The 23580-nt window shown below is 47.3% G+C and overlaps 3 protein-coding genes across 9 annotated transcripts; 2 read left to right on the top strand and 1 right to left on the bottom strand.

Annotated features, from left to right (window-relative positions):
- The first annotated feature begins 2886 nt into the window (after positions 1 to 2886).
- On the top strand, positions 2887 to 7408 carry LOC146302697 (uncharacterized). Its single transcript, XM_084696165.1, has 2 exons — positions 2887 to 3147; positions 5133 to 7408. Exons 1-2 carry the CDS (start codon positions 3036 to 3038, stop codon positions 6503 to 6505), a joined length of 1485 nt encoding a protein of 494 aa, XP_084552291.1. The 5' UTR covers positions 2887 to 3035; the 3' UTR covers positions 6506 to 7408.
- Positions 7391 to 17738, bottom strand: slc43a3b (solute carrier family 43 member 3b). 4 transcript variants are annotated; one of them, XM_084696198.1, is made up of 14 exons: positions 17453 to 17738; positions 17238 to 17370; positions 14445 to 14794; positions 14003 to 14132; positions 11680 to 11726; positions 11506 to 11582; positions 11143 to 11235; positions 10872 to 11011; positions 10289 to 10410; positions 9992 to 10135; positions 9423 to 9530; positions 9048 to 9234; positions 8798 to 8921; positions 7391 to 8610 (listed from the first exon to the last, which is right to left on the bottom strand). In XM_084696198.1, exons 3-14 carry the CDS (start codon positions 14626 to 14628, stop codon positions 8497 to 8499), a joined length of 1470 nt encoding a protein of 489 aa, XP_084552324.1. In that variant the 5' UTR covers positions 14629 to 14794; positions 17238 to 17370; positions 17453 to 17738; the 3' UTR covers positions 7391 to 8496. The 4 variants fall into 4 exon arrangements, with proteins under 4 accessions (XP_084552324.1, XP_084552333.1, XP_084552304.1 ...); XM_084696207.1 differs by lacking the exons at positions 17238 to 17370; positions 17453 to 17738 and adding an exon at positions 17094 to 17228; XM_084696178.1 differs by lacking the exons at positions 17238 to 17370; positions 17453 to 17738 and adding an exon at positions 15008 to 15914.
- On the top strand, positions 16991 to 23540 carry smtnl1 (smoothelin-like 1). Of its 4 annotated transcripts, XM_084696220.1 has the most exons (9): positions 16991 to 17048; positions 17886 to 17984; positions 18460 to 18557; positions 19885 to 20020; positions 20679 to 20796; positions 21415 to 22103; positions 22243 to 22357; positions 22482 to 22633; positions 22810 to 23540. In XM_084696220.1, the coding sequence occupies exons 5-9, from the start codon at positions 20716 to 20718 to the stop codon at positions 23201 to 23203; spliced, it is 1431 nt and encodes a 476-aa protein (XP_084552346.1). In that variant the 5' UTR covers positions 16991 to 17048; positions 17886 to 17984; positions 18460 to 18557; positions 19885 to 20020; positions 20679 to 20715; the 3' UTR covers positions 23204 to 23540. The 4 variants fall into 4 exon arrangements, with proteins under 4 accessions (XP_084552346.1, XP_084552356.1, XP_084552364.1 ...); XM_084696230.1 differs by lacking the exons at positions 16991 to 17048; positions 17886 to 17984; positions 18460 to 18557 and adding an exon at positions 19519 to 19654; XM_084696238.1 differs by lacking the exons at positions 16991 to 17048; positions 17886 to 17984; positions 18460 to 18557; positions 19885 to 20020 and adding an exon at positions 20418 to 20549.
- Positions 23541 to 23580: the final 40 nt, after the last annotated feature.

Genomic DNA, 23580 nt, shown 5'->3' with positions numbered 1-23580 from the left:
CCTATGCCATTTACTTGATACAAAAACGAAAGTAAGCTATTATATACATAGAGACATCACAACATGGGCTGAATTCTTTTTTTTACAGAAAACCATTTTGATCAGCGATGACTAATGCAGAGAGAAAGTCACGAAGAGCCTGAATGTCCAGGAACGGAATCTTTTTCACGTTCTTATCCACTTTCCCTTCACAATCCCACGTACTGTGCATGCAGACCATACAAAGTACAAACCATAACAACGACAAAGACATCCCTGCAAAATCAAGCAGCGTCCAAAAAGGAGACGCAATGCCATAGGATGTTGTCGATCAAAATATGTTTTCTGTTGCCACGCGTCTGCTTGCATGGCGCTGCTCCTTTTTCCAATCAGGAGTGTTGATTGATTGGACCATCGTGCAAAGACGTTGTGCACACATTCAAAAGAGGTTCACATTTGGGGGAGTGTTCTCATTGTTTTGGACGTGATTTGCACCACTGTGAAATGTGCTTCACATTTGCCGGGTGAACGTTCTATGGCTGTGCTCATTAGATCATGCTGGAGATCAAGAGGATCTGTCATCGAAAACAGACGTCCTTTAGGAGTAGTCAAAAAAGTGGTCGTAAAAAGTAGTCAGAGGCACAATATCTTTCAGCAGCTCAAGGCAGCTCGATGGTTTATTCAGCAATAATGTGCGTTCACAAACACATACAGGAAAAGACAAAGACCTGAGCCCCAATCTCCCAGTCTTATAGCCCAAATGAAGATCATTCCTCGCCCTGGAAACTTCTATGACGGTATCACACCCACATCCTGTGTGCTTGGTGTTTTGGCTGGTAATATTGTTGATGAACTTCTACAACAGCTGGAAAAGCACATTTCTACTGACTCCCCCCCCAAAGGTCCCAGGCCTCGGTCCTTGAAGCAACACAACTCCACTTCTCTTGACCCGAACTATCCTATCCTTCATCACTAGTTCTGGCAACCCTTATTACTTACTATTTCCCAATACTGGATGAAATTACACGAACCCAGCTGTTGTCACTTACTACTGTTCTGGTCAGAACCAGTCTGCAGAGTGGAGTTTAGGGAACTACGTAGTATTACAACTGCGTAGTAGTCAGCCATTTTAGGCCCATCACTCTGACCTGGTGTAACCCTGAATAAGTTACTTGCCTAGCTGTCCCATAATCATTAATTTCCCACGACAGATCCAAGATCCATTGCTTGAAAAATGATCAAATATCAGAACGATGCCCATGAGTACTTTTTAGACTAACACATCCAATAACCAAGCACCAAAAAACTCAAATACATTTGTATCTGTAGCGTGCTAAAAGCCTTACCCGTTCTCCCATCTAAACTCAGAACTGTCTAAATGATCTAGTTTCCCCCGTTTCTGACACCCCTGCTCCAGCAACCTGTGCAAGGCAGTCATGAGGATCCTGTGGATGCATCGTGACATGGGGCAGGCCTTCAGGACCAGGTGGGAGAAAGCACAGAGCTTCTCTTCTTGAGTGACATAACTGAGCACTTACTGATGACATCTCTGTCTGTCTGATATCAATGTGGGAGTGTGAGAGTGTGTGTTACAGAGAGTTTGTGTGTGTGTGTGTGTATGTAAGTGGTGTGCGAGAGCGCATGTGTGTGTGTAAGTGGTGTGTGTGAGTGCATGTGTGTGTGTGTAAGTGGTGTGTGAGTGCCTGTGTCATGAAGATGCTTTTCCTCTTTTCCTCTTTCTGCCAGAAACCAGGAATAGACAGAACCACATCACCTCATTAGCACTGAATAAAGTATTTATAACTCCCCCTCTCCTCCCGCCATTTCCCAATTACTGTCACCCATTCATTGGTTTATTTTTACATTGTGACGACTGGATTGCGATCAGAGATGACGCGGATAGCAGACAGGAGCATAGATACTGTCACCATTCACACACACACATGCACACACATTCAGGCAGACTGCGCCCACATAGTTGTCACTCCATATCCGATTTTCTATGTTTTCTCTTACCTGTTTTTATCACACTTGTATGCATTAGTGGCACCGATGCACCCATTGATGTCAGTAGAAGACATCACAAAGCCCATTTGATTGCAAACAATGTGCAGCTATAGTGAGCATATAATGAGCATTCACTAACGTGTTATTGGATTGTGAACTAAGTAAAACAAGAGAAAGGCAGGTACCACAATGCACAGTATCACGTACGAAGGCTAAATATGTAAAACCCCAGATCAGTGGTCAACTTAACCTGACAACGCCACCGCCAGGTTGGAGCCCTCCACCTATTATTTATTGTTAGACTAACGTGATGTGGGACTAATGATGAAAAGAAGATCATATTAAACAGTATTTCCCTACAACTTCAATTACATCTGATTAACTCTCTCAGGTTAAGTGTCTACCACAAGACACAATGACTGATAGAAAAGCAGGTTACATGGACAGATTGTTGACATTAGTATCACAACTACACAAGTTCAAACACACCAATGTACTACAGGAGCTAGTTATCTCAGAGACACCTCTTCAGCCACAGTCGACATCAGTAGAAGTTAGTTAAACGTCTCCCATACTTATTTGAATTACATACAACAATTTCATTTTTTAATTATTCTGCCATTCCTGTAAATGTACCCGATGTTATGCATGCACAAGAGCTATTTGTTTCTGCATTCATTGATTTGAATGACGTTTCGGGTTTGATAGGCCCACAGCCTAATTATATTATATTGCTTAGGCGGTCGTTGGAACTGTTTCCCGTGTATTTGACTAAACCCTTTGTGAAAGAAAGGTTACTTTTATTTTCAAATAATGAAAAATAGATTTGTCTCAATCTTTATTTTGCAAAAGGATTAAAAGTAAACCGGAAGACAACACACTCCTGCACAGTAGATGGCGGACTACGCACGGACTACGCAGTTGGCTGCGATCAGCCAATCAAATTCAACAACTTTAAAGAAGAAGACATGACTCGACAAGATTCCTGGGGGTTGTAAGGTTTCAACGTTCTCTTCTCAGCAAAAACAACACATAAGCCCGTAGCAGTAATGATTCAAAGTGATTATAGAGAGTGGACATTTATGAACTTATACGTTACCGATATTGGATCAACTCTCTCTGAAAAACATGGAGTGACATCTGTGCTGTTGACAGAAAGAGGTGGGTCGTCGAGCCATCAGTTTGGTGTTATTATTCTTCCAGTTCTAATATTATTAACCAATTCTGAATGTTCAGTTTGATCTGATACGAGTGGGGTTTGATAAACAGCATTGTCACGGAGTCCTGGTAGTCATAACACAGTCGTACATGCATGCAAAGTAGCCTACAAACCCGATTCCCAAAAAGTTGGGATACTGTACAATTTGTGAATAAAAACAGAATGCAATGATGTGGAAGTTTCAAATGTCAACACATGCAACATAGATGACATATCAAATGTTTAAACTGAGAAAATGTATCATTTTAAGGGAAAATTAAGTTGATCATTGATCGTTGATCATTTCACGGCATCAACACATCCTCCAAAAAAAGTTGGGACAAGGCCATGTTTACCACTGTGTTGCATCCCCTCTTATTTTTAAAACAGTCTGCAAACGTCAGGGGACTGAGGAGACAAGTTGCTCGAGTTTACGAATAGGAATGTTGCCCCATTTTTGTCCAATACAGGCTTCTAGTTGCTCAACTTGTCTTTCTAGGTCTTTGTCGCATCTTCCCCTTTGTGATGCGCCAAATGTTTTCTATGGGTGAAAGATCTGGACTGCAGGCTGGCCATTTCAGTACCCAGATCCTCCTTCTACGCAGCCATGTTGTTGTAATTGTCGCAGTATGTGGTCTGGCATTGTCCTGTTGGAAAATGCAAGGTCTTCCCTGACAGAGACGACGTCTGGATGGGAGCATATGTTGTTATAGAACTTGGATATGCCTTTCAGCATTGATGGTGACCTTCCAGATGTGTGAGCTGCCCATACCACACACACTCATGCAACCCCATACCATCAGAGATACAGGCTTCTGAACTGAGCGCTGATAACTTGGGTTTTCCTTGTCCTCTTTAGTCCGGATGATTTGGCGTCCCAGTTTTCCAAAAAGAACTTCAAACTTTGATTTTTCTGACCACAGAATAGTTTTTCCACAGTCCATTTCAAATGAGCCTTGGCCCAGAGAAAACGCCTGTGCTTCTGGATCATGTGGTCACGGCCACAGCCGTGGCCCCCTGTTGTTTTTGGTTTAATGCCCTGCCCTCGTGTTTCCCTGTCATTGTCTTCACCTGTCTCGTTCTCGTTAGTGTCATTGTGTCCACCTGTGTCGTTTGGTTTGTTTATTTTGGTTCCTGTTTTGTGTCCAGCCTTTGTCTTGTCCTTACTAACCATGTCATGCCCTGGCTTTCTTATAGTTAAATGCTTTGTTTTCTAAATGGCTGTGTACTCTCATGCATTTGGCTGAATCTTTGGATGATATTATGCACTGTAGATGACGATAACTTCAAAGTCTTAGCTATTTTTCTCTGAGAAACTCCTTTCTGATATTGCTCTACTATTTTTCACCGCAGCATTGGGGGAATTGGCGATCCTCTGCCCATCTTGACTTCTGAGACACACTGCCACTCTGAGAGGCTCTTTTTATACCCAATCATGTTACCAATTGACCTAATAAGTTACTAATTGGTCCTCCAGCTGTTCCTTATATGTTTATTTAACTTTTCTGGACTCTTATTGCTACCAGTCCCAACTTTTGGGGAATGTGTAGCTCTCATGAAATCCAAAATGAACCAATATTTGGCATGACATTTCAAAATGTCTCACTTTCATCATTTGATATGTTATCTATATTCTATTGTGAATAAAATATAAGTTTATGAGATTTGTATATTATTGCATTCCTTTTTTTATCCACAATTTGTACAGTGTCCCAACGTTTTCGAAATCGGGTTTGTAATATGAAACATAATGTGAGACACAGGATACATGTCCAATGAGTATTCTGTCCACCATACAACCAGATATCTGTTTAAACATGATTTATAGTGGTGGCTTAGTTCTAAACTGACAGCAGCTGCAACATTGACTGGCTGGGATGGACAATGACAGAACTTTAGTCCCTTTTCCACAGGGTTAACTCGTGTCCTTCCTCTGTGTGTGCCTCAGGTTGGTCTTCCCGTCATGGAAAGGATAAAGCAGCCCAGTGGACAAGGACCCCCCAGGTACGTCTTCCGGGTGCGAGGCGGGAGGTGCGAGGCTTCTGCCCTGGGGCCGACCTGGAGGGCGATGACGGCGAAATGACCCAAACGAGGACACAGAAACGTAGCGCCAGAAAGACGAGAGTTAAAGAGAGGTCAAACGTCAACCCTCAGGGTTTTGAGTCAGAGATGAAGGAAATCAACCCGTTGACGAGGAAAATGGGGAAAAGACAAACAGGACAAACTCGAGTAATGTTCATAGGAGAAGGGGAAGAGGTTGACCGTCAAGCGACAGACCTTGGAGAGACCTCATGCACAAACAAAAGATATGTCGTTCAGGACCAGGGTGAAGAGACTATGTATACTGAAACCCAGTGGAGATCAAGGATCAGGTCAGCTGACAAGAGCTGCAACACTCCTTCTGAATGGCCCACGTCTGAAAGGGGTGGCCTGTTGAACACACCAGAGGGAGTCTTGGCGGTTAAACTGAACAGCTCATATAAGGAGAGGAGTGACTTGCTAGAGGAAGTGATGTCAGAGGAAGAGACAGCACAGGACCCTTTTCCTGCAAAGAGAAAGAAAGGCTCAAAAAGGAGAAGCAAGAAGACAGTTGAACTGGATCCGGATGTTCATGTGGAAAACGATGTTTCAAAAAAGGATTCAAACAGGAAGAGAAAGACCCGAGTGAAAACGACCCACACGTGTAGCTTCTGCGAGAAGGTTCTGGCGTGTAAGGCCGCTTTAGACCGACACCTCCTCAGTCACTCGGGCGCGAGGCCGTTCCACTGCGACCAGTGTGGGAAGAGCTACAGAAGCAAGATGACGCTTAAGATCCACCAGCAGAACCACACGGGGAAGATGGACTTCATCTGCAACGACTGCGGGAAGCAGTTCACCCACATGACCTACCTCAGGCGCCATATCTACAGCCACAACAACAAGGAACTGAGGCCACACCACTGTCTGGACTGTGGGAAACACTTCATCCAGAAATCCCACCTGGACCGCCACAAACTCATCCACAGCGGATCGAAGCCCTTCGTCTGTCAGCACTGCGACGCCGCCTTCAACCGGCCCGAGGGCCTCCGCCAGCACCTGCTGGAGCACGCGCCCGCGGGGGAGGAGGGCGGCCGGCCGGCGCACAAACACCAGTGCCTGTTGTGCCGGAAGACCTTCGCCACGTTCAAGTTCTTGCGGGACCACATCAAGAGCCACACGGGCGAGCGGCTGCACAGCTGCCTTCACTGCTCCCGGGCGTTCGCCCTGCGCTGGCGGCACGACAAGCACGTGCGCTCGCACGCACAGGAAGGAGCGCCCTCGCCAGCAGGTCCGGGCCCCTGAGCCGGGCCCCTGAGCCGGGCCCCTGAGCCGGGCCCCTGAGCCGGGCCCCTGAGCCGGGCCCCTGAGCCGGCCCCCTGAGCCGGCCCCCTGAGCCGGGCCCCTGAGCGACCACATTGGACGTGAAAGCACAGAGTGGCCTTTTACAAGCAGACAATAGACCTGCTGGTTTACATGTACTCATTTATTCATTTAGCAGACGCTTTTATCCAAAGCGACTCACAAGAAAGGGCTTTACAAAAAGCGCATAGCTCAATGATCATAAACAATGAGATAGCCCCAAAAACATTGCTGGTAGCCAAAACATGAAGCATACATTGTGACAAGCGAATAAGTGGCAATGGGTAGAACCTGAAGAGGATGTGGTTAAACAAATTACAATTAAACAACATGATCCTCGAAAGTGCCCAGAGTGTACCTGGAGGAAAGCAAGCAACAATAATATAATTCACAGCGAGTACAAGTACTTAAATCGGGGGGGGGGGGGCACATTATGATTCCGTCTTCCATCACTTTGGGTTTTTGACATCATCAGTAGTTCACCTCTACACTCCTTGAAGTTTAAAATCACGATGTTTTTCAACTTTTTACAGAATACCCTACAAATTTAATACTTTAATTAATGAGTTTATGAATTGCACCCTTGTGTGCCGACTCTTTCAAGGTAGTTTTGTACATTTGTGTTTGTAAGGCTTCTTGGTAACCTTTACTGTCTACTCTGTGTAATTCTAATAATTTATTACCTGTTTCGAATCAGATATCTGCCTCGTACATTTGTATTTGGAATCTGTACTTCCATCAACTTTTATAAGATTGTAATACATGTGCTACTAGTTTTTGTAATGCTTTGTTGGACAATGTCCTTCCCAATGACCAATAATACACAAGTTGAACCAAAAAAATGGGAGTTTATTAATGTCTTTTCAGTACACATTTAAAAATGAAGGTAAAAAAAAGTCAAAAACAAAACATGTAGATTGGCACTTGTGACATAGCCTACACAAAGCACATGCACTTGTCCCTATGGCATGTTTACAGTATCACATGTTTACAGTATCACATGTTTACAGTATCACATGCCTACTGTAACTGAACTGGTCCCTTTATGATTCATAGTTTCAATACAAACGGTAAATATTCGCCATTCCATGAAATATTTCGCTACAAAACGTGCTGTCCTTAAAATCTACCTTCGTGAGAAGACCTCTTCGGGCACACTGTTGAACTGGTGACAACCAAGCAAGAAGGGTGTAAACACTATGGCCAGCAGGTGGCAGACCTGGGCGGCACATTGGTTATACATGTGCCTGTCATGACAGGAAACAGAAGTAGAAACCACGGCAAGCAAATGAGGCCAATACAGTATTTCTCTGATCTGCTTTCTTGCATTCAGAATATGCAAAAAACCTTACTGGTGTGTGAAGATGAACAGTACGTATACAAAATAATTCACATAGCTAGATATATATAGCTATATAATATATATATATACATATTACTGTTATATCAACTTAAATACAGTTCAACCCTCCGGTTTGACTCAGAGCTACTGAGAACACCTACTTCAGGAAGTACCTTTCGGAGTAGGTAACTAAGCTGAGCTATGTAGGCGAGGCCACATATACTTGTCACGTGTTCTGTGCGTATAATAATCCCTATGTCAATGGAACACTGATAAAACATCCGGACAGAACGCAAGGACATACCTGGAGACAAATAATAAGGAGAAAAATATTCCAACAACATTTTGGGTTAGGGATAAACGGGGGTCGGGAATGTCCAGTGCACGTGGAGAGGCTGGAACGCCAACGGAAGCAATCAGCATTGTGTAAACATCACTCTGGTTTCCATCTGGCCCCTGAGGCAGCAAATCATATCCTGATCATTTTAAAAACAATCACAGATAACCTGATAACGGGCAGTGGGGGGGTGTGAGGGCGAGGGGCAGCGTCGAGTGCGCGTGGCTCCTGTCGCGGAGGGAGGCACCGGCGGGTCTAGGACGAGCGCGCGTTCTTGGTCCTCTGGGCGGCCAGGCGCCGACAGTGCAGGTGCACGTAGAGGGGGTGGACGAAGGCGGTCAGGGTGAGCACCGTCAGGCCCACGTTCACCTGCACGGAGCGGGCGAGGGGGGAGGAAGGACGGGAGAAGGGTTGGAGCGACGGAGGGCGGGGGCGGGAGACAAAGGGGGGGGAGAGAGAGCGTGTGAGAAGAAGCAGAAAAAGACACCAAACGTCGACTCACACGACCACGGCGGGTTCTCTCCCAGTGTCGGGGGGCTGAGGGAGGTCCACTCACGTATAGGGGGTCTCCTCCCAGGACGTTCTTGACCAGGGCGAAGCAGGGGTACTGCAGCAGAGACACCACCGCTGACAAAGCCATGATCAGGCCATACAGCTTCCCAAAGTGACACGAGGGGAAACTACACACACACACGCGCGCGCACAAAGAAGAGGACCAGGTTAGAGTGTGCACACGTGTGCCCGTGCACACGCGTCAGTGTGTCTGTGAGTGTATCCGTGAGAGAGAGAGAGAGTGTGAGACTCACGCGATGCTGATGAAGGCGGCGTTGCCCCCGTAGAGGAAGGAGCGGTTGAGCACCTGCAGGATGAAGGTGAGGTACTGCAGGGGCAGCAGGGGGGTGGAGGCACACAGGGAGAACAGGAAGCACTGCAGCGCCGTCAGGAACAGAGAGAGCACGGACGCACGCAGGTCCGCCTCGTGCTCACTCTCGCCTGAACACACACACACGTACCAGGACACTGATAAGATAAGCGGTGACTCCCACCTTTACGCTCCCTCGTCCCAAATGCACAAACAGAAACGGTTAGATAACACGACCCTGGGATCCGGTTGGAAAAATCTCATTGGGAAACTGTTCCAACGTATGTGTGTGTGTGTGTGTGTTTTGGGGCTCCCCTACCTGAGGCGCGGGGCTTCCCTTTCAGACGGTCCATGATCAGCCCGTTCCAGGGAGCACACAGAACCCCGCACAGCTGCGTGAGCGCAAACGCATTGATGTACGTGCTCACTGCAGGGACAAACACAACCGGGGACGAGGGGGGGGGTCAGATGAGAGGGGGTCAGAGAGCAACTCACACACACACACACACACACACACAGGAAACACAGTGGAAACTCTGCTCCAATAGATGTATCCTCCACCTCCGTTTGCGATATGATACTTAGGACGTGGTGAATGTGAGTTCACCCCCTTTGAACGCGAGTTTACATATGTGAGTACATATATGTACAGTTCAATGCACGTCATTGCATGAATATATGACTGAGCATTGAATGTGACAAATGGGAGGTTATCTCTGCTTGTGTGCGTGTCTGCTGTGTGTGCGTGTCTCTGTGTCTGTTAAATCGAGCACGTACGTGAAACCATGCGTGAAACCTTCAATGCACAAATCGTCCCGCGTTTGCCAGTTAATGCTTGTGTGTGCGAATTAGCATTCTGTGCGTTTGTGTGTGCGTGTGCGTGCTAACCAAGCGAGGGCTCTCCCTGCGTCAGTCTCTGCAGCATGGGGTTGAGGGTGCCGATGAACAGATAGTGCCTCAGCTGCATGACGGAGAGCCACAGGAGATGGAACACAAAGAACTTGGACAGCACGCAGTCCTTGTAACTCCGCTCTGAGAGAGAGAGAGAGAGAGAGACCCAGGAAGATGTGAGGAGAAGACGGGAGAAAGGGATACTTAACGGCATTTGAAGATTCCAGGTTGCGTGACGTCGAAGAAAGGGCTCTTTCACACGGACGTCAACCGAACGTAGACACACACACACACCGTCGTTTGTTGCTGCGCTCTCCTTTTGCATTGGGGTTTGCTCGTCGACAGCGTCGCTCGGAATGTCGCCCTCGGGTGAGGCCCGCACAGGGGTGAAGGTCTTGGTCTGGCCACAGGTCATCCTGTCAGGACAGCGTCACGCCAGTTAGGGTCAGAGGTCATGCAGGCACAGCACACAGCAGCACTGTAACACATTCTGGGGTTACATTCTGGAATTCTTGTTTTGGCTTATAGTTTTTTTTAATCAAATGGAATAGAAATCTCTCCTGCCCTATTTGTACTAAACCTTTGACCAGAACATAGGATGTGACCCCAGTACCGACCCACATCTGTAGCCTTCTGGCAGAGGGTAGGGGATGTGACCCTGGTACCTACCCATATCTGTAGCCCTCTGGCAGAGGGTAGGGGATGTGACCCTGGTACCTACCCATATCTGTAGCCCTCTGGCAGAGGGTAGGGGATGTGACCCTGGTACCTACCCATATCTGTCGCCCTCTGGCAGAGGGTAGGGGATGTGACCCTGGTACCTACCCATATCTGTAGCCCTCTGGCAGAGGGTAGGGGATGTGACCCTGGTACCTACCCATATCTGTAGCCCTCTGGCAGAGGGTAGGGGATGTGCTTCGTGGGCAGAAGGAGGAAAGTTCTGAGCAGATGAATGACGCTAAACGACGCCAGGGAGAGGAAAGACGCGCGGAGAGACACCCCCGCCTCAAACACCAGCTATGAAGAGAGAGAGAGAGAGGCGGAGGAGACGGGCCTTAGTCCAAATATTGAAAATGTCTGATGTCATCCTTGGGAAAGCCAAATATTTCAATGCGTGTGTGTGTGTGTGTGTGGGGGGGGTTCTTTACCTTGATGATGAGGAAGAGGGCGGAGGAGGAGTCGAAGGCTCCATTGTAGAGGGTGATGATGGTGGAGCGATGAGCCCCAAACAGGTTTCCTACCTAACAGGGTCACGGGGAACACACACACAAGCACAGCGTTACTGGAGCTTAGTTCATGTTGAGGATCATCCAGGAGTGTGTGTACTGTACACATTCCTCGGGATCACATGGCCAAGCTGTATGGAGCGTGTGTGTGTGTGTGTGTGTGTGTGTGTGTGTGTGCGTGTGTGTGCGTGCGCCCCGGGGATGACCATTTGCTGAAGCACAAGACAACACAACAACACCCCCGGCCCCCAGGCTGGCGTGGGCCTGGTTTCCACGGAGACAGACCTGCATGTTAGTGACCAGGAACAGGATGCCTCCCACGGCAATCAAAGAGAGAGCGGGGAAGAGGAGGATGGCCAGCTCTGAGAGAGGCAAAAAGAAGAGATGTCAAAAAAAACTGGGGAAAAAAACGATGGATCAGTCAGTGGTGGAGTGTGGAGACAGACTGGGGGGGGTCACCTGAACTGGAGAAGGCCACAAAAACAGCCCCGGTGGTGTAGAGAGATCTGATGAGGAGGACAGAGCAGAGGTCAGCATCTCCACCGGGCTCATACAGGTAAGAACATGACAATCCAAGGTCGCTCACAATGCAAGGCTAGCTTCCTCGCCAAAAAGGACAGCAGTTGTCCAACCAGAGGAGCTGGTCTACTCGTTATCTCGGATGAACTCCCTGAAATGCAAGTTCTGTGAGCTGAGGTGCTTCCTGAGCCCCCCCCCCCCCCCCCCCCCCCCCCACCCAGTCAGCCCTCTCTGCCACCTTGCCCCCCTCTTCCCCGCCCCCCCCCCCCCTCTGTTTAAACAGCCGTTACCCTACATTACCTCTGTTTTCCTACCCTCTCCATCACTTTCCTCTGAGATCCAGTTCCCATCTGCACACCTCCTCCCGTCCCCTCCTTTCACCTCTCCTCTCCCATCTATCTGCATTCCTCCTTATATTAATTTCCCCCCTCCACCCTCAGTGAAAACACATGGACTGGCTTGGGCCATGGTACAGGTTTGTTGTTGTGGATCTGGGGGAGGCGGGGGGTCAAAGGGAAGTTCTAGAGGGCTGGGTCTTTATCTGGGTCTGTACCACATTAACCTGGGCTGACCCCCAACAACCTTGCTGACTCAGCCACACCCTGAACATGTCTCGCATTCAAATATTCATCCACAAGAAGACTTTCAGTCCCCCTCCATTACTTTCATTATCTCCCTCCCTAACCTCCCTCACTCAGCAATCAAAATCCCTCTTTTCCTTGCCCTTTCTCTCCCTGTCTGTTGCTAGGTCTTCTTGGCGAGTTCTCAAGCCTCCATTCCTAGCCTGCCAGCGTTGCAGTGCTTGGCTCTGCGTAGCAACCACCCCTTAGCTCCAGAAAACATCTCCACTGTGTCCAATGGTCTTTTTCACAGAAATCAGACACCCTTCCATTTCCCCTCTCTCTCTTTCTCTCTCTTTAATAATGTAATAACTAATCTAGTGTATTCAGACAGACACTCACAGGCGGACAGACAGGCAGACAGACAGACAGACAGACAGACAGACAGGCAGACAGACAGACAGACAGACAGACAGACAGGCAGACAGACAGACAGACAGACAGACAGGCAGACAGACAGACAGGCAGACAGACAGACAGACAGACAGACAGACAGGCAGACAGACAGACAGACAGACAGGCAGACAGACAGACAGACAGACAGACAGACAGACAGACAGGCAGACAGACAGACAGACAGACAGGCAGACAGACAGACAGACAGGCAGACAGACAGACAGACAGGCAGACAGACGTAGAATAATTTCCTTCCCATAGTCCCACAGTACTAATCCACATCTGTTATTGTGAAGAGGCATGATAATCCCTTAGAGGAAATACCAGGATGTGACCGAGAGAGTGAAAGGGAGAAAAAAGGAATGAGACAAATCATTGAGAGGGAGACAGAAAGACAATGAGATGGGGGAGACAAAAGAGAGAGCATGACAACAGAAGAAAGCGAGGGACAGAATTTGAGCCCCAAAACACATAGTAATGGTTCAAGAGTTACATCGGGATACATGCATGGTTTCCTCCGTAGCCTAGCCACCAGAGAAAGGAAGAAAGCCAGAGAGGAAGAGGAGGAGGAGGAGGAGGGGTGAGGGGGAGGAGGGGTGAGGAGGGGGAGGAGGGGTGAGGAGGGGGAGGGGGAGGAGGGTGAGGAGGAGGGGGGTGAGGGGGAGGAGGAGGGTGAGGAGGGTGAGGAGGAGGGGGGGAGGAGGGGGAGGAGGGGGAGGAGGGGGAGGAGGGGGAGGATGGGGAGGAGGGGGAGGGTTGGACTGGAAAAGCCAGGGCAGAGAGGAGTGTGTTGTGTATGATTAGTGGCTGGCTAACTGTGTTTAGTTTTGTAATAAGAGCTACAGGCTTCCTCAGCTTTCTGTTACTTAACGCACACAAGCGTGAAATCAAATTAAAACTGAGGACTTATAAGTCCTCAAGTTTCTATATTTAAGATTTCAATTTCATCTTGACTCCCATCCCATGGCTTCAATAGACTATGTAAAAAAAAGTGACTATAAATAAAAGATAATATTTTGATCTTGACTAACTTTACACAAAGCTTATTTACACCATTACAAAAGGAGCACTGCTGATCATTTATTTTCCGCTGTACTTACGTCATGCAGTATGTGTACGTCGCTTTGGATCAAAACATCAAATAAACAAATAAATGTCAACATATTGACTGTGGCTTGTTTTAAAGCTTGGAACATCAGTTTCCATGGGGGTGATTTGAGTAGACTTCAAATGAAACAAACACTCACATTCCTAGAAGTCTGGCCACCATGGTACCGAAGCGGTCGAACAGGAAGCCGTTAGGCAGCAACAAGAAGTTGTTCATGAAGGATGCAATGGTGAAGATGAGCGAGAACTGTTCGTCCTGCTCGCTGCAGTCTAGTGGACAGGATGGACAAGTGAGAACGTGGTCAGTGTGTGTGTGTGTGTGTGTGTGTGTGTGTTTGGTCCTTATGTTACGTGTTTACTGAAGCAATCAAATCAAATGTATGTGTAGAGCCCTTTTTACACGCAAGCATGTCACAGAGGGCTTCACACACGCCCATAGAACTGCCCCTGTAGAGCAATGTTAAGCAATGTGCTGCATGGATTCTTATTTGTCGACTTAAATCTGCTAAACAGCGCACTGTCTGACGAGTGAAATGTCTGATCGACACTCCATAGATCAACCGACCAGAGAGATCCACTGACCTGTGATCAGTGTGCCGTTGAGGCCCGTGGCGTTGACACACAGGTAGCTGAAGTAGCCTTCCGTCTTCAGCACGAAGACCAGGGAGGCCCAGCCGAACACAGCGCCGGCAAAACACAGGCACTCCACGAGGCCCGTGACCAGGGTCAGCCAGCGCCGGACCCCCGCTGCACCCTCGCACAGCATGGTGCCCTCACACACACTAACACACACTAACACACACACGCTAACACACACACACACGCGGGACGACGGAGAGGCACACACACACCACCCGCAGCGCTGTCCCAGCACACAGTACTGTCAGTCCCTCGGTTCTCCTCCGCGGGCTTTCTCACTGGCTTCACTTAACCTGCGAGGCAAGAAAAACATTGTTTTTAGCGCTATTATTTTAGGATTATAATTATTGCAGTATCGTGCAACTTGGACCAATACATAACTAAATAAAACATAAACATACAAAGAAGCCTAAATATGAAGTTTAAGATGCCAAAAGAAGATGAAACACACAATCATACCAAAATACTTCAGAATTAAATACTTAGATTAAATGTATTAAACATACCCCCACGCAAGACAAAACGGGGCGTGTCTGTGTGTCAAATTTCAAAACTCTTCAGTTCCACCATCCACTTCCCTGACACAAATATGGCCCACCATTCACCCTTTCATACTCACTTATTTCTGTAAGTTTCCACACAGGCACTCTGTCACACAGGTCCTCCTCTCTCTTTTTCTCTGGCCCTCTGCACTCGACTTCTTTTTATAGGCAGGCCCTTCCTTTCTTTGCCCGAGTCTCCTCCCTCCTTATCCGTCCTTCCCCTTGCCCACATCCCCCTACGTTCTCTCTTCTTCCATCCCTCCTCCCTTCCCTCTTCTCGAGCAGGGAGGTCAACAGCAACACAAGCCCTGACCTCAACATAATATTTGAACAGGGCACTAGTGTCAAAAGTTAAACCTACATTTCTACACACACACACCAAAACTGTAAGTCAGAATTAACTGTATGTGATGGGCCTAGTCTGTGATGGGCCTAGTCTGTGATGGGCCTAGTCTGTGATGGGCCTAGTCTGTGATGGGCCTAGTCTGTGCCACAGGAAGCCTATCTCTGGCTGAGGACTGAGGCTGGATGTCTGGGATAAGGTTTGTTCTACTACTATACACAAAGTATTGCTTCAAAACATACATTCATATCTCGGCTTTGCAAAAACTTGCATTTTTATTTTCATTGTATTCCACTTGGTATTGCTAGTTTATGTATCCTTAGTATAGTTGGACCATATGTCTAGGTTTGAGATTCCTATATGTTTATTGTATGCACCTTCCTGCCAAAGCAAATTCCTTGTCTGTGCAAACTTTCATGGCGAATAAATCCCTTTCTGATCCATAGGAACATTATGGTCTGGTTGCTATGTGCGTCGCTAGCAATGGATGACCGGTCTTTTGGAATGTGTTGGATGCATGAGTAGTGTTGTCCATAGTCTGAGAGTAACACTTTCATCACTTTTCAGGATGATGCAAGCGAGCTAAAAATGATCTGCACAAGACCTTAGAATCTCTATTTTACACCTCTCATCACAAGATCCATTTGCCCAACCACAGCTCTTCCTCAAATCTGTGACTGAGGACACATGTCAAAGGCATCATGCTCACAGAGAAAAAAAGAGAACTAATTTAAACTAGAGATGACATCCCTGTATGAAATCCACCCCCCACCACCACCCCCTTCTCTGAACTGATTTCAACAGCCCAAAGGCCTACGTCAGCATGTTTTCGGTAACGTGTGTTGGTGCCACTTTCCTAAGTATTTGGGCTATACTTGCTCGTAACCACGGGATACTCTTCTCTGTCTCACTTCCTCTCACACAACTCAAGGTCTCTTTTTGGAGTCACGAAGACCCAGAGACGGTGAACGAAGGACAAGGAACTCCTACAGATGTAGATGGGCCAGAGACAGACGCAGCAGATGATGCTCAGAATGTAAGGAAACGGTCACTGACTGGTTGATCTGGAGAGTCTTACCAGTCTACAATTGTAAAATGATGCTTTACAAGCTGGATGTTCATGATGGGGAACCCTAAGGAAATTATTGTCGTTGGGATTTATTATGACTTTTGTCATTTATTATGAACCCCCCCACACACACACACACAGTAATTCCAGTGACCATGACAACACATAGCCTCATGACATCCATATTACTTCATCACCTCCGTATATGCACGCGGGGGCAAGTTATCGAAAAAAGCTATGCCACATAACAAACGCGTGCACAGACGGCATACACTGATCAGATATCTAGCGTGGGCAAGGCGCATCTGTCAGTGCGAGCTAACACTTTCGTCTCGGGTCATACAGTTAAAACCTCGCAGCATGCTGTACGGCAGCACTCGGGAGAAGCCCATGGAGAAATGTTGGCAGTCGAGATAGGAAGAACGTTAACTTCAGCTTGTCTCTGCTTCCGTATGCAAATATGTAAACGAACTAAACTCGGTATAGTTTTTAGTTAGGTTACACAACCTTTAACGTTTTCGGGCGGATGATTTTCTGAAACAATGATTAACCGACCTTAAATGAAGATGTTTTTTTTTTCATCCGCTTTTCAGGTAGTGAAGCCTACATGTTTTGGTAACAGAAACAAAGCAGTTTACCTTGCCGTTTTCATTGTGTTCTTCATCCGCTGTTTCAAACCATGATGTTTTTGATGCTATTCTAAGCGAGCCTTTAGAAACGGAAAGGACAAATGACAAGACCCACCCAAGCACCTACCCTTCCTCTCCTTCCCACATACATACCATTCGCCTCTGTCTGGCACGTAGCTTACAGTAGAGAGCATCAGACGCACCACCGGGCCAACTAGCTGCTCTTGTCAAACAAGCTAGCCTCTGGGTTGTCAGATTGATGGATTGCCACTCTCTGCGTCAGCCACTAGATTTCATAACAACAATTGGGCATCATAATATTTATAGATGTATGTGATGTATTTGATTTTTTTAAATACATCTCGTACCTGACTAAGCTTCACGGAAGATCCTTCTGTCAAGGGAATAAAACCCTGCCTGTCACAATGTCTACAAAGTGGTGACAATGGATCGATCCAGCCCTGACAAGCTAGCACTGCTAGCAGATGGTTCAACTGTAATGTTAGCAAGCAAACATGTTATTCATTTTTGTACATTAAAGATCAAATAGGCTAAGAGGAATGTATTGTCAAATTATTTCCTACATGTAGCCTACTTATTTTTCACTCAGTAACAAACTTGCAAAATTTGGGCAATCATTTTAAAGCTTTGGTGAGAAGAAACATCAAAGCTGAATCTCACCGCCGGTATAACACCACCACCCAGTGGCCGTTCATTGCGAACTCAACAAAAATATTTTGGGGTATTTATTATTGATATATACTATACTCTCAACCACTGAATAATGTTACATTTTCAGAGAAACGTGTGGGCCAACAAGGTTCTGGGGATCCAGATTGATGCGCCCAGATGTTCCATCCATACCACCCTGTTCACTACAGACCAGCTGCACTGCCTGGGGTAAGCTCACACTTTACTTCACTTTAATGAAAATGCTTCTCCCCAGGGTTCAGCCAAACCTGAGCCTGAACTGGCCAAGTCAGCCAACTCTGAGCCTGAACTGGCCAAGTCAGCCAAATCTGAGCCTGAACTGGCCAAGTCAGCCAAATCTGAGCCTGAACTGGCCAAGTCAGCCAAATCTGAGCCTGAACTGATTCTTTAATGCAACAGTTCAGCCTGCTCACTCCAAGGAGCTTCTGTCAGGAACTCCTCAGAGAGCAGCTCATAAGGAAACTTGCAGCGGCGGCAGACAGTCTCATTAAGTACACACACACTCATATTGTTCACAGAAACACTGTCGTCATCATCAGTGACTCAAGAAGCCTACAAGTACACAGATGCCACACATCAAGTCCTGACTCTTGTCACCGTTTCCCCTCCCCCCTTTTTTCTGTCTCCCCCTCTCTCTCTTTCCCTCTCTGCCCATTCTGCACAGATGAGCTGCCTTGTTGGCATCTGGGTTGCCAGATATGTCAGCAACCCCTCGTACAAGTGGGGTCTTCTCGAAGCTTTGAATCGTGGCAGAATAGGATGGTGAGTTCTAGGAAGATGGCAAGGCTAGTGATGAAAGCAATTCTGTCCTCAACACAGGGCTCTATGTTATGTTAATCTGTACGTGAGTGTGTGTGTGTGTGAGTGTGTGTGTGAGTGTGTGTGTGAATGTGTGTGTGAGTGTGTGTGTGAGTGTGTGTGAGTGTGTGTGTGTGAGTGTGTGTGTGTGAGTGTGTGTGTGAGTGTGTGTGTGTGTGAGTGTGTGTGTGAGTGTGTGTGTGAGTGTGTGTGAGTGTGTGTGTGAGTGTGTGTGTGAGTGTTGTTGCTTGGTGCTGCTGATCCCGCTCTGGCTACGCTGATGGTCAACAGAATCTCACCACTTGTATGTAACACCCCTACCCAGTGGCCGTTTACTGCTAAAGCAACAATACATTCACTAGGACTAGGGTTCTTTAGGGTCATTTATTATTTCAACGCAAATAAATATTCACAGATCATTTTTTGAATTTCAACAGAAAGGACCACTTGGTCGGGGCAGAGATACTGTGCTGCATACAGAGTGCTGATCACACCTCGTCATGGAACATGTGCGCAGTGTGTGGCGATCTCTCAGCAGAGACAGAAATAACAATGATCTTCAGTCCTAATCTCTCCCTTTGGTTTTCTCTCGCAAGCTTGCTCTCCCACATGCACACCCGACACACAAACACGCCCACATACTAACGTACACTACTTTAGCAGGCACATGTTAAAAGTCAAGTGATATTAAGAAGGATGAAGTCATCAAGAACGATGATGTACAATGTCTCTCAAAGCTAGAAAAGATCTGGCTCTCAGTGGGCTACGCTGTCCTATCAAAGTAGACCCGCACAGACATGGCCAAGTGATCGAATGTACTTGAGAGACATACATAAGAAGGTGTTGACATCATTTGCAACCAGTAGGTCTCCAAAGAGTGGAGGAGAGGGTCAGGGGAGGCAGCAGGGAAAGATAATGACAGGGAGAGAAGAGGGGGGGAAGACAGATAGCTGTTTATTTTTAAAGCCATCTGTTTTGCGTCGAAGGAGAAGATGTGATGTTTAGGGAGCCATGAGTTGAGGAGAGTATGGACTGAAGGAGGGACTCTGTGGATTTGTTTGGTGTGTGTGTGTGTGGGGGGGGGGGGGGTTGTATATATAACTTCAATGCTGTTTGGACCTGGTAGGATATTAACACTTCTTTGTGAAAGGGCAGGGGGACACAGAGAGAGTAAGAGAGGGATGTAAGGAATGAGGAAGAGAAACAAATGGCATAAAGGGGGACATTGTAAATTGAGATCGTGCAAATTCACTCTGACTGACTCATTGGACAGTTTTGTTTTTCAAAGCAGGACCGAGAGCCAAAGTAAAGGAGAGACAGCAAGGTGATAAGACACACAGGAGAGAGAGAGAGAGAGCTTGATCATTGCCTGGGATACCCAGATACTGAACACGGTGAACTGGATGGGGCTGTAGACATCACTCAAGGTAAGGACTGCATCTATGACACAGCCTTGCTCACGCTTCACCATTAGTCTGTTTGTGTGTGTGTGTGTGTGTGTGTGAGAAAAACATCCAGTAGGATGTCAGTCAAGATTGATACTTTTAACTGTGCCTACATCTATTTCTGTCGTGCAATTATTTGGCCGGGTCATTAAGTTTAGTTGTTGACGACTGGGGTTTTGAATCCCCCAGGTTTCACTTGAGACAGCTATGATTTTGTACGTGTTTATGTGTGTGTCCATGTGTTTGTGTGTGTGTACCCCTGGTTTCCATAGCAGTTGCAGCTGTCCTGACTATTGGGCTGTGCCTATGTCACTGGTTCTATTCCTGGAGCCTAGTGTTGTAGGAAAGGTCATATTAAGTGCCGTGGAATCTTCGCCAGGCTGGAGGGGGCAGGGGGCATCTTCTAACCGACACACAGCAGACAGGCCTGACAGAGACAGAGATAGACAGAGAGGGAAGGAGGGCGGGCAAGGAACAGAGAGAGAAACAGACCGACGCTCGGAGCCAGACAGTGAGACAAGAGGGCATGTGACACCATAGATGGATCGAGTTAGACATGAAAGCACGTTAGTAGCAAAGAGTAATCAAGTTTGACGTTTTGACGTTTTCTTTATTTGCACATGTATTGCTTCTCTCGAAGGGAGGTGGACTTAAATGCGTAGGAAGTCAAACCAATCATGGATGAAGTATTAGTTAACTCGAAGGATTCTGGGAGTGACCACGGAGCCAACCAGACGGATAACAACAATAACAATCAGGTGGGTTAGCTAGCACTTACATACTGCAAAAAGTACAGACACAGCCTATACATCACATACATACAAACCCCTTAGAGAAATAGCCTACTTAAACTGTGAGTTGTGACTTCAACTTACGCTCATAAAGCAGACCGACATACATAAGTAACGACATCATTTATTTAGCTATGTCACGTATCATTGTGGAGCGGCGTATTCATGGAGGGTTGAGGTATGGCACTTTCAGCATGGGGGATGCAGACAGCATGCGTTAGAGCTGGGCGACACCTGTTCCACAGCCAAATGCTGATGAAGAATGTTGCACCGCTCTCGCTGGACATCTCTACTATTTCTGCTGATGAGTCACTACCAAGTCATGACCTGGCGTGACACCTTGGTTCCTGGAGTGGAGGTGTATGGGATTAGCATTTGTAATAATGTAACATCACTTACGGTAAGCTCCAATGCTATCCCATTCCGAAAGACCAGTGAAGATCTAGGGCATTTGAAGGAAATATGTTATTATGATCTAATAACAAGCTAATGTAATAATGATAGCTTCCTCTACTCTCCTCCCCCGCGCCACACGCACAGGTACAAGCACACATGCACACTCCCTCTCTCTCTTTCTGCTCTCAGACAGAGGGTGACGTTCCAGTCCAGGAGAGGGCCAATCCTGACAGAGCGTCCGTGTTGGAGGACCCAGAGGGAGGGGATTCTGGGCAGGGGGCGGAGGCCGCCGGAGAGACAGTAACGGAGGAAGGCCCGGAGCCTGGTCGTGGAGATCCAGAGGAGCGCGAATCTGATGAGGGGCGTGAAGCCGATGGTGGCCAGGCTGGGAGAGATGCGGAGGAGCAGGAGGGGGCAAACCCTGATGCCGACACATCGGAGACACACAGTCGCAAACCGCTGATTGGAAATAGAGTGGGGAAGGGAGAGGAGGAGAGGGAGGACGAGAATAGCAAAGGGCAAGAGGTGGTCGCGGCAGCCGAGATTGACAAAGAGGGAGTCGACGGGAGAGAGGCGGATAAAGATGGGGGAGACAATACTCCACAGAGAAAAGGAGAGGAGGAGAAGGAGACAGCACAGCCGGGGAAGACAGAGGGGGCGGATGGATCGGACACCAAGAACAAGCAGGTCAAAGAGAAGGGGAAGAACAAGGAGGGAGAGAAGCAAGGGAAGGCCAAAAGAAAAAGCGGGGCGTGTCCTTCCCCTGCCGCTCCGGCCTCTGCGCCCGTCTCGCTGTCCCGACCCCGCGCCTCTGCCCGCTCTGTCCGGCCGTCCACCAAAAAGGACATCATAGCCAAGTTCCAGCAAGGAGCACCTGAGTAAGTTCTTTACAGCCTATTAAGTGCACAAACTATATACTATCCATTAGCTGGCGTAGGAGAGAATCCCACATAGGAGGGATGTCAATATAAATAACAAATATGATCTTATTTTCTTTTTTACATTTTTTTTATTCAGGACGCCAATTCCTCGTAACTTCAAACTGCAGAAGTCGGCTGCGGCGTTGGCAGGCGGGGCGTCGATAAAACAGAAGATCCTTCAGTGGTGTCGCAACAAAACACGCAACTACGAGGTGATCTCAGAATGACATCACTTAGACTCTGCATTTTGAACTTGTGCTTGTTGACATGGATACTACAGGACATAGCTGTGATATTCTTTCTTTCCTCCATTTTCCATCTCCCCCCCCTCTTCAGGGTGTATCCATAGAGAACTTTTCATCGTCATGGTGTGACGGGCTGGCGTTCTGTGCCCTGGTGCATCGCTTCTTCCCGGATGCCTTTGATTTCTCCACCCTGAAGGCAGAAGAGAGAGAGAAGAACTTTACTCTGGCCTTCAAGACAGCAGAGTATGGCGCTCAGTTTGTTTCCGCGTGTGGAGGAAAGTTTTTGTGTCATGAAAGCGAGACAGACAGAGGGAGAGAGATGGCCTGTGCGAACGAGAGAAGAGTCATCCTATTCTAATGTCGTTGTTTTGCTCATCCCTTTTCATCTCTCTTCTGCTTTGGGTCTCGCCGTCCATCAGGTCCATGGCTGACTGCTGCCCCCTGCTGGAGGTGGCTGATATGATCCTGATGGGGAACAGGCCAGACCCTCTGTGCGTGTTTACCTACGTCCAGGCCCTGTGTCATCACCTCTCCAAAATAGAGAAGGAGAGGAGGGACAAGGAGGAGGAGAAAAAGAGTACAAACGAAGGAGGGGAGGAAAGTGGAATGGCAACGGATGGCGAGGAAATGTCCACTGAAAAGAAAGAAGGAGAAGTAGGGGAAAATGGGAAAATCAGTGGCCAGGAAATAGAGGACAAACCGGACAAAGAGTTTATTGGGGACCAGAAAAATGATGAGCTAAGCTCAGCAGTGAAGGTAGACGAAGAGGATGAGAAGAAAGATAGCCGACAGTTAGTTGGTGCACAGGCTTAGAACAACTAAGACAGAGCAATTCAAAAGACCAATAGAGATACATATAGGGCAAGGATAGGGTACTGTCTTGCTACTGTTTCATGTCAGTCTTACAGTTTGAAACTAAAATTGTTTAGATAGTTAGAGCACCGTTTGTGTGTAATTAACAGGTCTAATCAGCAAGCATGTCCAGATTTATTTTAATTTGTGTCATGTTATTATTATTATTATTATGTAGCTATTATTTCAAACGTTATATGCTGTGACTTTGTAGGCTAGTGTATTTTTGGCACAAATAAAGCGACAATCGTTAGTTTTTAATTTACAATGTGTCCGTCAAAAACACATGAAACTGGAAGTCTTGTGAGTTTGGTCTTTGTCTCAATATAGGCTACAAT

Source organism: Hypomesus nipponensis, chromosome 1, assembly GCF_054491055.1.
Source record: "Hypomesus nipponensis isolate SF chromosome 1, ASM5449105v1, whole genome shotgun sequence".
Classification (NCBI taxonomy): domain Eukaryota; kingdom Metazoa; phylum Chordata; class Actinopteri; order Osmeriformes; family Osmeridae; genus Hypomesus; species Hypomesus nipponensis.
The sequence above is the reverse complement of the archived record's forward strand: the minus strand, read 5'-3'. Positions and strand labels throughout refer to the sequence as shown.